Genomic DNA, 16678 nt, shown 5'->3' with positions numbered 1-16678 from the left:
AAACTCAGCAGGTCAAACAGGGTACTTTGTATAGCAAAGATAAAAATATATAACTAACAGTTTGGGCTTGAGTCTTTGATGAAGGTATAAGAGTACCGAGTACAAAATACTTAGTACTGAGGGGATGATGGTGCTGGAAAGTGAGCTGCAACTGATGAAAAACAGCCTGATAAGTATTGCTATTGTCCAGGTGATCTAGGACTGAGTGGAGAGCCAATGAGATTATATCTGCTGTGAAAAGACTGTGGCAATAGGCTAATTGTAGTGGGTCCAGGGCTTTACTTGGGTACAAGTTAAAGCACTTAATTACAGTAGAAGTTGAATTCTCCTTTACAAAGAGAGTATAAAACGTGTTCAGCTCATTGGAGACTGAAGCATCACAGCCATTTATGATTTTTAGCCTTTGCTTTGCAGAATGTAATGGCCTGCAAGCCTTACCATAGCTAGCAAGTATCTGATTCTGTTTCTAGCTTAACCATGAATTGCCTCTTTGCTGTTAAGATGGCCTTCTGTATGTTGTACCTGGACTTCCTGTAAAGATCTGGATCATTGGTCTTAAAACGCCATCAACCTTGCCCTCAACAGGTTGAAAATCCTTTGATTCATCCACAGCTTTTGGTTGGGATTCACAAGGTCTGTGCACGAAGGTACGCACTCATCCACACAGGTTCTGATGAAGTGGTGTGGCACGGTTGGGATAGCAGTTAGCACAACATCTTTACAGTGCCAGCGATTGGGACCAGGGTTTGAATCCTGTGCTGTCTGAAAGGAGTTTGTATGTTCTCCCCATGTCTGTGTGGGTTTTCCCCCGGGGGCTTTGGTGTCCTCCCACCATTCAAAACGTACTGGGGGGGGGGGGGTGTAGGTTATTTGGGTGTAAATTGGTTGGAACGGTCTCGTGGACCGAAATGGCCCGTTAATATGCTCTATGTCTAAATTTAATTTTAAAAAGTTTACAGCTGTGGCATATTCATTCAAGTTTGAAGATGAATCCTTGAATATGATCCAGTCCACAGATTTAAAGCAGTCCTGAAGGTGCTCCTCTGTCTCCCTCAACCATATTTCGCCGTCTTCACCACTAGTGCTGTGGTCCTCAGTCTCTGCTTGCACACCAGGAGTAGGAGGACAGCCAGGTGATCAGACTTGTCGAAGTGTGGGCATGGGATGGCTTGGTAGGCGTTCTTAATGGTGGTGTACCAGTGGTCAAGTACGTTGGCTCTTCTGGTTGCGCAGGTGTTATATGTTGATGATAGTTTGTCAGAGCCTTCTTCAATCTGCCTTGGTTGAAGTCCCCTACAATGATCAGAAAGGCATCAGGAAGTGTCATCTCATGGGTGCTGATTACAGTGTTTAGCCTGATGTTAGCCTGGAGCAAAATGTATACAGTGACTAGGATGATGGCAGAAAACTCTCGGTAGATAGAATGGATGACACTTGATCAGCAAATGCTTCAGGTCATTACGTGCCCCATAACGAACGTGAAGCCCTTGGGCTGTCCAGAATGCTCTCATTCAGCTTTGTCTCAATAAAACACATCACACAGCAACTTCTGATTTCCCTTCGCTACCGTAATCTAGCTCTGAGTTAATCCATCTTATTTTCTAAAGACTGGACATTAGCCATGAAGATGGTATGGATCCTCAGGGTCCAGTGTCTTTGTAACAACCCTCTGCATCAGCACGGTCAGATCTTCCTTAAAATGCCCACGCTCCAGCTGCCTGAATTGGTCTGCCGGAGTTAGCCATTTCTGTCAATTGCCAAGTCTTTCAATGTTCAGCGTTACTTATATATGTCCGTTTCTGTGACTGTGGTTTAGAACTGTATTAGTTCTAATTGGGAGTATATGATTATTTCTGTCGAAGCTGCATGCAGAGTCACCGCTGTAAGGTGGCTTTTTTTGGATAGTTCTAAAGAACCAAGATGAGATCACACTTGCTGTGCAGATTTGCTGAATTTATGTTGTGAACCATGCATTTTATTGACAGCCATACATTTGACAGTAGCACTACAAAGTAAAAGCAGTATTTCTATGTCAGCTGGAACCCAGTATATAGATAATTTATCCATATTTATCAGAGGAGGGCGCAATAATAGTTACGAAGTAAACAATTGCCATCCTTAAGCATGGGCATCCAGCCAGACCTATTGGTATATTGATGCCAGTTACTCAATTTGATTTTTATCCATGTAGCTAAATTATGATCTTTCAGAAAATTGGGCAGACTTTGATGTTTCCTTGTTGCCATCACAAGGTCAATTCGACCTGCACCATTTCTGATTGGATATTTTATAAATTAGAATAATTTTGGCTTGATTCCTGCACAATTCACTGATAGAACTAATAGATTATCACTATATACTTGTCCTTTTTGGACTGTAATACCCAAAATAATGTTTACATGAACTGCCATATTTATTACAGTTTTGCTTCCAACAGCTAAGTCACTAATATGAAGTTTCTTTTACTTGAGTATCCACAATAGTTATGGAACTCACCACTATCCATGGTCAACTAAAATGGATAAAGATGATATTAAATATTAAAAAGCATGTACTTGTGTAATGATAAGTGGCAGGAGAGAAACTGGACAGAATAAATGAAACAGCAATTAATTACTAAAAGATTAATAAGGAAAGATAAATTAGAGTATAAAATAAATTGAGGTACAAATATGAAAACAGTCCTTAATTTTCTGGGTTTTTTGATATACTGAGTACAAATTACCTTAATTGCCCAAATAGATTGATCCAGAGGATGGAATAGTTTGAAGCAGAAGCCATCCTTTTTGGAAGGTCTTTCAATGAGCTCACAGGTGTTGAGAAGGATGGTTCCTACCCACTGGCCATTGCTGGGTGTTTTGTAAATAAGCAGAATGCCAGGCTTGAGTACACACCAGAACTTGGTCCAGCTCTTTAGAGTACCTCGGATCTGCAATACAGGTCGTGGGTCTTTTATTTGTAGAAACAGAGACTATAAAATATTAAATAAGTTCTTTTTTTTAAAAAACAAAGCAATTTTATCAAACCAATATCTCTGCAAAAGTGCAGCAACTCATCTTGTGCACTTGCCAAAAAGATAATGATGCATACAGCAAAAAATAATTTCACTCAATACCTATTGCTGGTTATTTCAATGCAATATATTTATTGTTGACCTTTCTTGTTCAATCCCTGAAATATAATGAAAAGTGTTTTATTGCTTTCACCATTATAGAATTATAATGGTCTATCTAGACCAGGAATACTTCAATATCCAACAAGCAGGAATAATAGCCACTGATTCTTTGATCACTTTGCCAATACATACATAAACTGGTTTGCTGTATTCTGCAGCATATTCCTTTTATCTGCTTCAAGCTCTATAGGAATATTAACTGAAACCCACACAGACATAAGGAGAGTGTACAAACTCCTTATAGACAATGCCAGATTCGAACCCCAATCGCTGGCACTGTAATAACATTAACTAAGATGTATAAAAATGTCTTTTATCAGAGGGAAATACATTCCTGGTGTTTTATCTCAAGGATGGTGGAGACCATATCATGTGATATATTAAAGGTTGAGATTGCTAAATATTTGAATTATCACAAAATATTAACATGTATATTTGAGGTAGGCAAGGTGTTGGCAAAAGAGGCACTTAGGTTTAAATTGTTGGTTGAAATGATGACAAAAATTCATTGAAAATGTTAAATACAAATGGTTTTGATGATTTTCGTTATTAGTTGAGATGATCTTAAATTCCATTGGCTAGACTGATTTGTTAAAGGGCTGAATGCCCACTTTTCAGGTTAACTATGACTTGGATATAGAGTACCAATAGTTATTCAATTAGATTTTACTAGCTGAAGTGGGTCTCAATACTCTGTTTGGATTCAGTCAGTTGACATTAATGTGACAGATTTAAACTCTAATGTGTTGGGTGACCTACCTTCAGCCAGTCCTCCATCACCACTACGGATGGGTCTTTCAAAGCACTGAACATCTCTTTGCTGGCCCTTTTCTTTTCCTCTCTGTAATTTTTCTTCTGAACCTATTTAAAATATAGATTCAATCCCACCAGAAAAATCAAGCACTGAAACATACTCAACAGTAAGAGTCATTGGGAAACATTTAGTGAATGAATTTTGTAACAATCACTGATAACAACATAATGGGTCCATGATTTAATTTTCTATAAATGAAAATGTAGCTGTTTTGTTAATGTAATCCCTTACATTAAATATCTAGTGTCCTGAAGACATTCTCAGGGACTCCACTTCTGAGATGCACAAATGTAACAGTCAATTTCTGCAGTAAAAGTTTCCAGTTAGTTAATGATAAACTGATTAGGATATTTTTCAGGAGAAAATATCCAGGAAAACTGTCTTTCATCTATCTGAAGAGGCACATCATGTCATCTGATCCAAACAGAAGCATATCCAGAAAATGCAACATAATTTTAGCATTGCAATGAAAGGATGATTTGGTCAAACCCTGGTGTGGAAATTGAATCTCTGGATTTCTGACTCAGTTATTGGACATTGATATTTTTCAGTTCTAGAATTACTGGAAAATGCAAATCATCTTTGAGAGGAAATTTGTAAAAAAATTTGATATGGATGTTCAAGCACACTAGTTGTTTGTGCAAACTTTTGGTTGAGCTGAGATCAAAATGTGGAGCATATCAGGAAGAATTAAAGTCCATTTACCTGTGTATTTATTGAGAATGCCCACCTTGCCACGAGCACTTACTGGATTTCTGCATGAACATGGACGTTCCAAAGTTGCAGTCAGTGATTTACCACTGTTTTTTCAAAAGCACTGACAAGTGAGGGAGCCCAAGTTACACCACTAACTATGCAGAATCCAAACTGCTTCTCCAATCCTTTTAATGGAAAGAGTGTGATGCGGTAGATAATTTAGATTTGTTGAACATTTAAATAATTAAATTTTAAGAATTTGCAAGAGATTTTAAAAATTAAAACATTTTAGAATCTAACATTCAAAAAGTAATTTTAGTAATTAATATCAGTAAAAAAGGTTGGGTATTCAGGAGATTTGACTGCTGACTAAGCCAGGAACACAGCTGAGTTGGCTTCATAGTGGATATGGCTCATTCCAGATCCAATACACCCATGACAGCTTTGTTGAAGCACAAGGCTTCTCTGCAAGGATTAGAACCAGCTTTGAACTGCAAGTTCCTGCAGGGTGAACTTCACAATGAAAGCTTAAACTTTTGTTTGGTGGTTTTATTTAGTTTGCTCCCAATCATAAATTCTGGGTTATAACATTTTGTAGTGTTGCACACAGTTGAAGAGACATATTGGAGTTATATACAGTAGCAATTGCAAAAGAGACACCAGTCTTTCAAACAGAATTCATATCGATATTTAACTGATCAATCATTTCAATTCCATGTGTTTGACTTGATTTAACTTCTTTTTATCTCCCTTTCTATTAACCACATATTTAACTTCTCCTTAAATGCTGAGAAGGTATCTGCTTCCATCTCTAACTCAATCCAATTAGGAGTGGTTCTGATCAGGAATAATTTCATAATAAAGCCTTTTCCAGTATTATGCAAAAGAAGTAAATATACAAAACCTATGGGGTGTTTCCCTATCATATTGAAAAATTAGGCCAGACACCAGTCTGCTAGAATTTGTTCATCCTGGATGCTAAAGGCATGTAATTTCCAATATATCATTACATTTGGAGTATTTCAATGGAACATGAAGGTACCTCCAATCTCCACTTCCTTACTTCCTCACAATAGGCTTCATGTCGGGCCTCCGCCTTGAGACCAGCTATTGGAACGGATGGAAAAATGGGAACTTACTTTTCAGACAGCACTCCTAAAAGGCTGCTCCAGCATCCCATTCATATCCAAAGGCACCTCGTAGTGCCCTACACATCTGACGGAGGTGGGGCAACCGGTGCTGTAGCGCCACCTGTCATAAATATGCGGCAGAGTAATGGCCGTCTTCCCTACGCATAATCTCCCAGGCAGCTGAAACTGCTCTATGGTTCCCAGAACAGTTCCAGCTGCATGGGGGATTATGGGTAGGGAAGATGGCCATTGCTCTGCTGCATTTTATGTCACAGAGAGCGGCCCTGAAGGCCAAAGTGGCTGTCCCAGCCTGCACCGGCCGCCCCGACGGTCCCCGCTGCCTGACAGCCCAGAGGGCTCCCACTGCCCCACCACCCCTGACTTGGAGGAAGAGGGGCAAGTGGGGAGATGGGTCACGGGCTGACAACACCATCAGCCCGCTCCTAAATAGCCGCTTAGCACAGCAGTACATTCAGATTGATCGGCGGAGGGCTGCGCTGCGGAGATGATCCCACTCAGAGAGGGGTTGGAATATGCGGCTAAGAGACCGCCTCCGCACATTCAGAAAGGTAGGTGATTATGCGTTTTGGTGGAGTTTCTCCATCTTTACATCTCAACTTTTTGGCCTATCTGAAATGGCCTAATATGTAGCTTCACAGGCACTGACCTCCCATACTTAGACTGAAGATATCCATGTCAGACTCTTCCTCAAACAGGCAGCCAACATCACAAAGAACCCTCATCACCCTGGTCATAACCTCTTCTCAGTGCTACCTTCAAACCAGAAGGTACAGAAGCCTGAAGTCCAGCCCCTCTAATTTCAATAAGTGTTTTATCCAACATCTATCAGGCTACTGAACCATTCCAAACTACCCTAGCCCTAATCATAAACTAATCTGGGACCACCAAAAAAATGTTTTCACTACTCAAACATCATCTTTCTCTTGCACGAAATTCATTTGTAAATATTTATTTTCTGTCTTGGCATATTGCAGTCATCTAATGTGTACTATTTTAATTGGGGTACCTTGCGTACCTGTTTAGCTGCAGCAAGGAAAAATTTGGGTCCATCTGTGCATTGTACTTGTGTACACGACAATACTCAGTCCCACATAGAAAAAGCTAGGCCAATTCCCTCCCCTAACCTTCACTCTCAAAAAGTGCTAATCTGAGTGTGATTATTTTTAATTCCAAATTCTGGTCTTTGCCCACACTTGTGATCACATATTTGTCAAATTGGCTTGTTCCTGAATCTAACAGAAGGCTTTGCTGGGGAGTGTTCAAATCCACTGATTATTTTCACGTGTACGTGGATCAATGATTGCATCTCATGAATTAGAGAGCAATGTGGGACATTAGAAAGACATCATCTTTTGCTGCTGGAGATACATACCTTCAAGGATTCTTTCTTTGTGAGTTTAGAGATAGGTGACGCACAGTCCTTAGTGCAGCCATTGTATAGTTTGGAATCAGACTGTGAGAGAAATGAAGGAGACCAGATCAGCACTGCTTCACCATAGCAAGTCCCTAGCATAACAGCTAGGGATCCATTTAAAAAAAAACAAATAAATATATTACACAAAGGTCAACCTTTGAGATCACACAGAGTAATCTTAAACAGTGATTATTGGCCTAGTTTTTAACTGAAGGACCAATCAGCAAGCCCACATCCATGTCATGCATTTTCAAGAGGAAATCTTGGTTCCTTCATTTGTTACAGTATACATCAATTTCAACAATCTTTGAAACTCAATTTTTGTAACCTCCCAAATCTTTAATGAATTTCTTTTTATCAGTTTTAATATCATTTTGAAAAAAAGATGATCAGTAATAGAAAAAAAGTGCTTGTTTCTTCACAATATATATGATTTGTTTATGACTGCATCCAAAAAGTAGATATTCAGACTGAAAACACCCTCTTAACCATCATCCATCATCTACTTCTGGACTCCATAATCGCACTTATTTTCCCATTCCTGAAGGAAAGGCGAAGAGCCAGTTTGAGATATCTTCGTGTTTGAGTCAAATAGCCAGAGGTGAGATTTTAGTCGTCCATTTAAAAAAAGGTGGATAAATGTATCCCATTAATAGTCAAGAAGAATTTTCTGAGATGGGGAAGTGAATAAGCATTTGACATAGAATATTTTGCACAGCTAATCTAGTCAATTTTTGATGACCTCGTGTGCAAGAATGATTCATACCAATCCAAAACTTGTGACCTTATGCTCACCATAAGTGCCTACCTTACTACTGGAAATGGGTGTTGAAGTGACCTCATAGGTAAGAGCTGAAAATCCATTCTTTTCCACTTCATTACCTGTGGTAAGTGTGAACAGTTAGAAACAATGCTATTAAAGCTAGGAAGCATCTTATAACCAGATATATTATGGCCAACAGGCCAATGTTTCAGCCAATCCACCTTAACTGGATTGGCTGAAGCATGATCAATAAAGTTATGCCATAAATAGATCAAGACAGTGTTTTCTGAAATTATTCTACACAAATTTATTGCCAATGCTTTTAGCTGTCTGGTTCACAATGACAAGTTTCAGAAGTTCTTCCAGCATCTTACTCAATTATACAAGAAAATAGAAGCGGGAGTAGCTTTTTTTGGCATGGTCCCTCTAGCCTTTCACACCAATCAGATTGATCATGGCTATTTTACCCCAGGTGTTAACTGTGCCAGTTCACTAATACTCAATCCTTCAAATAATGCTGATCAAATTTGGAGGATCAATGAGGCACATTCATGTTAGATTGACAAATTATTTGATTATGCAACACCTCCGGGTTCTATTCTGTTTTCAGAATAGGATTCCCTTGATGTCAGCAGCATAGAACATCATACATCAGTTATGGCATGTAGTGTATTTACATCGTTTAAATGAAGATGAATATCTAACAAGAAATTTATACTAGAGAATTCCTGCTTCAACAGAATTGAGTAAATTGAGTATTTACTTTTTCAGAATTAATGGCTCCAAAAATATGGCCAAGAACAATTTCTTTAAAAAATTAAGGAAAAAATGTCGATTGCGACTCCAAGAGTACTAATTCAACATAAAACAGAGATCAAACCAGGAAGTGTAAGAGCACAGTGTCACATTTTATCAGATATGTAGCTCATTCAGCAGTTATGTCAGTGCCCAGTGTCACCCAACAGAGAAACTGCACAGAAACACGGGTAATGGGAAGATAATCGAGATATATAGTGCAATCCTGTGGTTGAACATCAATTGAAATATGAGAGTGATTCAGCAAAATTATCTTAATGCAAAAACAGAAGTTATCCCAATACTGGAATATGTGCATTGCTCTAATCACTTTACTTAAGCGTTCATAATCTATTGTAAAATGCCTTCATCTGTTTATTTTCTGTTAAGGATCATGGTTGGACTGACACATATAGTAAGGATGAAGTAAAAGTGAGCCAAACCTGGAGTTAAAGGACAGATTTCATTATATCCACCAAAAGAAGTGTTTCGGGTGAACTCACGAGGGTCAATTTTCTGTAGCGTAGCCAATCCAGTGCAGAGAGAAAACCTGCGCCGCAACATTTGGTCCTCCATTATAGTATGTGTTTTCTGTGGAACACAACAAGTACCAATGAGTCCTAACTGGAGGGCCTCTTACAAGAAATGAAACACTCTTACCAGGACTTTGCAAATTAATTCAAAAGATTTTTGTTTTCCTTGACGAAGCGTGCTCCAGTACCATTTAGGTACAGTTTCGCAAATAACTTCTATATGCCAGACAATACATTGTTAGCATAAAGAAATCAATCCAAACATCTGAACCAGACATTTGTTTGTTCACTCCTTCCCACAGTACCAGGTGACAATCTCAGATCAGACACTAATGTCATGTAATTTATATTTAAATGTTATATTACACAAAATTATCTTTAGTTTGCCATAAGGTAGACAAAGGTTCGCCATTGGCATTGCCTGATGCCTGTTAGTCAGAGAGTCCCCTCAGAATCACTGAGTGTCTGTGGATTTGCTTCAAGTGCTCCCACTCTGCAGCTGCACAAGTCTCCAGTTCAATTCAAACCACTGGCAACCCGAGCCTAGATCCAAATCTCCAACATAACGTGGAAGCCTTCGGGAGCCCTTCTTACCCTCAGCACCCTAGATAGCCTAAATATTAGGGCCGAATGAGAGTACTTTTGCATGGAGAGACCGGAAGAAATTTAGACTACTTCTACAATTAACCCTCAGTCATTTCTGATGTTAATTTTAAATCTGAAGTTGCGAATTGCAGATGAATGTAAATTAATATCTCATTAAAATTTGCCAGACCTCCCTCAAACCAGGTTGCCTTAGTTTACAAGCGTTGGCATGGCATGGAAGAAGATTAAATTGCAGGCTTTCTTAGAGCAGCATAATCAACATATGAAATGGACAACATTGTAAGACAGCCAAAATTCTACAGGAAATGTTGAAACAAATCAAGCAGAAATTACACAGCACTTTAATTCTGATCCTTATGCTGCACAACAGATGGAACATTCAGGATCCTAAGGAGTTCATTTTGGAGATTAATGGATGGAAATCTCCCTTATGGATCTTGAATTTTAATCCCAGAGAACAGAAATCTCAGCATTTCTCCAAGGTTGCTAACCAAGTGCGAGGGACACAGAAAAGCCAAGATGGTTCTTGTCGAGTGAAGTTCAAAGGTTTAGATATGTACAAAATTCTGAAGAATTTTTTTTCCCCCCTCACAGATAAGAAGAAATTCTTAACAATAAAAGACAACCAAGTGACTATTTTTCATGGATATTATCAACCTCTTGCTGCTACTCTGAGGTGCCCACCTGCTTCAAAAAGTCATCCATGATACCAGTGTCCAAAAGAAGCAAGGTAATCTGCCTCCATGACTATTAACCGCTGGTATTTGCATATACCACGATGGAGCACTTTGAGAGGTTGGTTAATGAGCAAATCCACACCAGTTAAAGGATCTCAACCCCATTTCAATTCTCCCATCACCAAATAGGTCAATAGCAGACATAATTTCACGGGTACTCCATTCTGTACAAGATCACCTGAAGCACAAGAATGCCTACATCAGGCTGTTGTTCACTGACTACAGCTCGATGTTTAACACCATCATACCAGCAAACCTAATAGTCATACTCTGAGATCTGGAACTCTCTTCGTCCCTCTGCAACTGGATCCTCAATTTCCTCATCGGTAGACTCTAGTCAGAGCCGATTGGCAACATCACCTCCTCCTCGCTTAACAGCAACACTGATGCACCTCAAGGCTGTGTGCTGTTCCCTGCTCTATTCCCTTTACTCTCATGATTAATAGCCAGGTTTGGCTCCAACACAATCAATAAATTTGCTGGTAACACCACAGTTGTTGACTGAATAAAGGAAAATGATTAATTAGAATAAAGGATGGAGATCAAGAATCTGATTTTATGGTTCCAGAATAACAATCTTGCTCTCAACATCAGCAAGACCAGGAAGTTTATTGTGGATTCTAGGAAGGGGAGGTCAAGGACCAGGTAGTAGAAGAACTGACTCGGGATGGTGTAATACTGGATCTCCTGTTAGGGAACGAGGTAGGTCAGGTGTCTGAGGTTAATGTTGGAGAACAAATTGGGTCTAGTGATCACAACTCTATTAGTTTTAGGGTAGAGCAAAGAAGGGCCTAAAGTTGAGGTTCTGGATTGGAGAAAAGCAAATTTCGAAGGAATGAGAATGGCTTTGGGGAGTACTGAGTGGGAAATTATTTTTTTCAGGAAAGGATGTAAATGAAAAATGGAGAATATTCAAAGAAGAAATTTTGAGAGTACAGAGTAGATATGTCCTAGTGAGGATCAAAGGAAAGGCTGGAAGTCATAGGGAGCCTTGGTTTTCGAGGAATATTAGAAATTTGGTTAGGAGAAAGAGGGAGGTGTACAAGAGGTATAAACAGCAGGGTGATGAGAAATTGAAGGAAGACTACAAGGAGTGTAGAAAAAATCTTAAGAAAGAAATTAGAAAGGCCAAAAAGAGGCACAAAGCGGCCTTGGCAGGCAGAGTAAGAATAAATCCAAAGGGTTTCTATAGGTACATTAAAAGTAAAAGATTAGTGAGGGATATAATTGGACCCCTTGTAGATAGGGAGGGTAGGCTATGTGAAAAGTCAGAGGAGATGGGGGAAATTTTAAATGATTTCCTCGGTATTCACTAGGGAAAAAAATATTGTACCAGTTGAAGTAAAGAAAAATAGTGGGGAGATCATGAGTCATATAAGGATAACCAAGGAGGTAGTGATGGCAGTGTTAAAAAAGATAAAGGTGGACAAATCTCCGGGTCCGGACAATGTATTCCCAAGGACACTCAGGGAGACTAGTGTACAGATAGTGGGGCCATTAACAGAAATATTTAGGATGTCACTGGTCACGGGGGTAGTGCCAGAGGATTGGAGGGTGGCTCATGTTGTTCCGCTGTTTAAGAAAGGGTCCAAATGTAAGCCTGGAAATTATAGACCTGTGAGTCTGACATCTGTGGTGGGTAAGTTGATGGAAAGTGTTCTGAGGGATGGCATTTACAAATATTTGGAAGAACAGGGATTGATAGGTAGTAGTCAGCATGGTTTTGTCAGGGGTAGATCATGCTTAACAAACCTTATAGAGTTTTTCGAGGGGGTTACAAAAAAGATTGATGAAGGGAAGGCTGTGGATGTTGTCTATTTAGACTTTAGTAAAGCTTTTGACAAAGTTCCCCACAGGAGGTTAGGAAAAAAGGTGGAGGCATTAGGTATAAATAAGGAGGTAGTGAAATGGATTTAGCAATGGTTGGATGGGAGGTGTCAGAGAATACTAATAGAAAATTGTTTGTCAAATTGGAGGCCGCTGACTAGTGGAGTTCCTCAGGGATCGGTCCTGGGTCCACTATTGTTTGTTTTATATATATTAACGATCTGGAAGAAGGGGTGGTGAATTGGATAAGCAAGTTTGCAGATGCTACAGAGATTGGTGGTATTCTTTGGCTTGGCTTCGCGGACGAAGATTTATGGAGGGGTAAATGTCCACGTCAGCTGTAGGCTCATTTGTGGCTGACAAGTCCGATGCGGACAGGCAGACACGGTTGCAGCGGAAAATTTGTTGGTTGGGGTTGGGTGTTGGGTTTTTTCTCCTTTGTCTTTTGTCAGTGAGGTGGGCTCTGCGGTCTTCTTCAAAGGAGGTTGCTGCCCGCCGAACTGTGAGGCGCCAAGATGCACGGTTTGAGGCGATATCAGCCCACTGGCGATGGTCAATGTGGCAGGCACCAAGAGATTTCTTTAGACAGTCCTTGTACCTCTTCTTTGGTGCACCTCTGACACGATGGCCAGTGGAGAGCTCGCCATATAACACGATCTTGGGAAGGCGATGGTCCTCCATTCTGGAGACGTGACCTACCCAGCGCAGTTGGATCTTCAACAGCATGGATTCGATGCTGTCGGCCTCTGCCATCTCGAGTACTTCGATGTTAGGGATGAAGTCGTTCCAATGAATGTTGTGGATGGAGTGGAGACAACGCTGGTGGAAGCGTTCTAGGAGCCGTAGGTGATGCCGGTAGAGGACCCATGATTCGGAGCCGAACAGGTGTGTGGGTATGACAACGGCTCTGTATATGCTTATCTTTGTGAGGTATTAAGGACAGTGAAGAAGATTACCGTAGCTTAAAAAGAGATATAGGAAAGCTAGAGGAGTGGGCTGAGAAATGGCTGAAGGAATTTAATACGGATAAGTGTGAAGTGTTGCATTTTGGAAAGGCAAATCTAAATAGGTCATATACATTGAATAGTAGACAACTGAGGAGTGCAGAGCAACAAAGGGATTTAGGAGTTATCGTAAATAGTACCCTCAAAGTTGATACTCAGGTAGATAGAGTGGTGAAGAAGGCATTTGGAATGTTGGCCTTCATAAATTGGAGTATTGAATTCAAGAGTTGGGATGTTATGAAATTGAGGCCAAGTTTGGAATACTGTGTGCAGTTTTGGTCACCAAATTATAGGAAGGATATAAACAAAATAGAGAGAGTGCAGAGAATGTTCACGACAATGTTGACAGGATGTCAGGGTTTGAATTACAGGGAAAGGTTGAGCAGCCTGGGGCTTTTTTCTCTGGAGCGTAGAAGATTGAGGGGGGATTTGATGGAGGTGTTCAATATTTTAAAAGGGACTGAGAGAGTTAACGTGGATAGGCATTTTCAATTAAGAGTGGGGGATATTCAAACCAGAGGCCATGGTTTGAGATTGCAGGGGGAAAATTATAAGGGGAACATGAAGGGAAATTTCTTCACGCAAAGGGTGGTTGGGATGTAGAATAAGCTTCTGGCAGAGGTGGTTGAAGCAAGGACGTTATTTACATTTAAGGAAAGACTGGATAATTACATGGAGGGAAGAGGATTGGAGGGGTTTGGACCAGGTGCTGGTCAGTGGGACTAGGAGGGTGGGGATTTATTCCGGCATGGACTTATAGGGCTAAACTGGCCTGTTATGTGCTGTATATGGTGATATAAAAGGCAAGTTAACAAAATCAATGCTCATGGAGTAGAGGGTCTATTAAAGCATCAGTGTGTGGGCAGAGCTGGTTATCCACAACACCAGGGACAACAATCTCATCTTTAATCATACTCTGACATTTCTTTTTAGTTGAACTGGAAGTTTGCAGACACTGTGATTATAGTGCTGGAGAAACTCAGCAGGTCGCAGCATCTTTTGGAAGGTACATAACCAATGTTTTGGGCCCGAGCCCTCTGTCAAGGTGGCAGAGGAGGGAAGGGGCATGGGGAAAAGCACAGGCCAACAGAGGTCATAGGTGGATATGGGTGGGAAGGCAGAAGAGAAAAATCTGGTGATGGGGAGGGGGGAAACTGACTGGAGAAGGAAGGGCATGGGAGCTGGAGGAAAGGAAGGGGGGGGGGAAGAGGGAAAGAAAAAACTGGAGTTGATGTTTATGCCATATCCAATTGGAAAGTGCCCAGACAGAATAAGAGCTATCCCCTCCTCCCATCACCTCAGCCTTTTTCACTAATGCCCTCCCACCCATTTCTACCCACCTGTTGGCCCGCGCACCTCCCCTTGCTCCTCCTTCTCTCCTCCGCCCTATGTATTCAGAGGCTTGCTGCTTTTTGCTCATAGCTTAACATTGGTTGTATATCTTGACTTCCTATGAATGTTCCATGACCTGCTGAATTTCTCCAGTACTTCTGTTTATTGCACTGACATTTCATTTTTGTTATTAAAATATTTTAGAGCCTGACTTGGACATCATTAGTCTCAAGAGCAAGTGAAAAAGAGAGAACTTGTTTCATAAAAAAAGATTTGTTTATTATATTTAGATATTTTCTACAGGCTTATCCAAAGACTAATCAAGTCCAAAACTATAAGCCTAGTAATTTTTTTTGTGGTTATTCAGGATTAAAATACAGTAGGTCCCCAGGTGAGAAAGATACGCCAGTAATGTCTATTAATGGTGTCATTGATCTCACTCCATGAGAGAACACAAAAGTAAAAATTGTAATGTGCTTCTGATGGTTCACACAGCAGAGAGACAAATGGACAAGATGAGAATTTTACAGAGACTGAATTACTCTCAATAGGTTTACTCTTTGTAAATAACTGACTGTTTGTTGTACTCTAGTACAGATTTAAGAGGTTTAATCCCAAAAGTAGGTCAAGGGCTTAATGTTTCTCTTTAACCTCTATGGTTCTCAATGAAGAAAACCCAGCAATTCATGCTCAAGCGCAAAATACTTTCTGCCTTTTTACTGCCGAAGGATGCATGTGTGACCCGATGAGCTTATCCAGCACTTTTATGTACAGCCTAATGAGGGTCTCAAGTTTTATGACGAGCACCAGATTCATTTCCCCTCAAGTCTGTCTTTGTTATGTAGGTAAAGTGCCTTTTGATAGCAGAAGATACAGGCAAGTCGCATCTTTGAAGAACCATCGTCAAGCTCGATATAGCTGAAAGTGATACATTCATATCCAATTCTGTGCCTCACAGTGTACTTCCCCTTCATTCCATAACTTCTCCAAACTGATGGGGAAAATCATACAACTTTCCTTCCTCCTCTCCCCCAAACGCTGTGCCATTCTTCTTTCAAGGAATGGCAATCTGCGAAAGCTGTAGAAGTGTGAAGAGTGTGAAAACTAAAAGCAAGCTATTTAACATTCACAATCACCAACTTGGCCATTCACAGTCCACATTAGCTAAGATTTGGGTTTTGTAATAGGTTGAGAATTTTAATGCCAGCTTAAAGGAGGCTGGTAGATATTCTAATGGATGGGATATTGCCTGGATGCAATGAATACTTCCAGCAACAAACACATGGCTTCTTTCAGTTTGAAGCTTACCCTTTCTGCTGCAGATACAGGAGGAATTTAACCGCTACTGCCCAAGTTTCCATTGAAACATAACAAGCAAAAGTCAACCAGTGTTGCAGTGGCTCCACACTGTGCTATCTCCTACTGCTATCAATATAGCTGTGGAATTCAGTGGTCAAAAGGCACAAACAACATTTAACAATCCAACCACCTCTCTTCCAGCAGTAATGCTCAGACTCTGAGTGGACTAATTTTCTTTGCCAATTGATGATGCTCAGGATCCCACGATTGCCATTTGGTAAGTCGCATTGCCATTGCCTGGTAATTAACCAGCCCAACTACTGCCGTGCATGGAGAGAAGATGTTATCTGAACCCAGGTATTCAAGGGCGTGGAGCAGCTCAAGGTCTTCCTCTGAGGCATCTGCAGAGTTCTAATCTTCTGAGACATTGCAAATTACTGACGTACTACATGGGTACACTTGTAAAGCCAAAAATACATTGAAGATTGTTACTGTGATATTACTGTGATATTTAACTTGATTTGGAATATTT

The 16678-nt window shown here is 40.3% G+C and overlaps 1 protein-coding gene and 1 long non-coding RNA gene across 27 annotated transcripts in view; one reads left to right on the top strand and one right to left on the bottom strand.

The window, feature by feature from the left end:
• Positions 1 to 16622, top strand: part of LOC138744506 (uncharacterized) — a 79831-nt gene extending 63209 nt beyond the window's left edge. For 2 of the 15 annotated variants that reach the window (XR_011345592.1, XR_011345611.1), the window contains exons 4-5: positions 7712 to 7851; positions 9199 to 10108. This is a non-coding gene — a long non-coding RNA (uncharacterized lncRNA). The other 13 variants (XR_011345586.1, XR_011345610.1, XR_011345589.1 and 10 more) reach the window with 10 other exon arrangements.
• Positions 1 to 16678, bottom strand: part of osbpl5 (oxysterol binding protein-like 5) — a 101008-nt gene that overhangs the window by 39366 nt on the left and 44964 nt on the right. For 11 of the 12 annotated variants that reach the window (XM_069900761.1, XM_069900679.1, XM_069900708.1 and 8 more), the window contains 5 exons: positions 9252 to 9399; positions 8059 to 8132; positions 7209 to 7289; positions 3935 to 4036; positions 2726 to 2929 (listed from right to left, as the gene is read on the bottom strand). In XM_069900761.1, the coding sequence (XP_069756862.1) occupies positions 2726 to 2929; positions 3935 to 4036; positions 7209 to 7289; positions 8059 to 8132; positions 9252 to 9399 (609 nt within the window). The remainder of the gene's footprint in view (positions 1 to 2725; positions 2930 to 3934; positions 4037 to 7208; positions 7290 to 8058; positions 8133 to 9251; positions 9400 to 16678) is intronic. The other variant, XM_069900716.1, reaches the window with a different exon arrangement.

Source organism: Narcine bancroftii, chromosome 1 (genome assembly GCF_036971445.1).
Source record: "Narcine bancroftii isolate sNarBan1 chromosome 1, sNarBan1.hap1, whole genome shotgun sequence".
Lineage (NCBI taxonomy): Eukaryota > Metazoa > Chordata > Chondrichthyes > Torpediniformes > Narcinidae > Narcine > Narcine bancroftii.
Note: the sequence above shows the minus strand (reverse complement) of the source record. Positions and strands in the feature narration are given on the sequence as shown.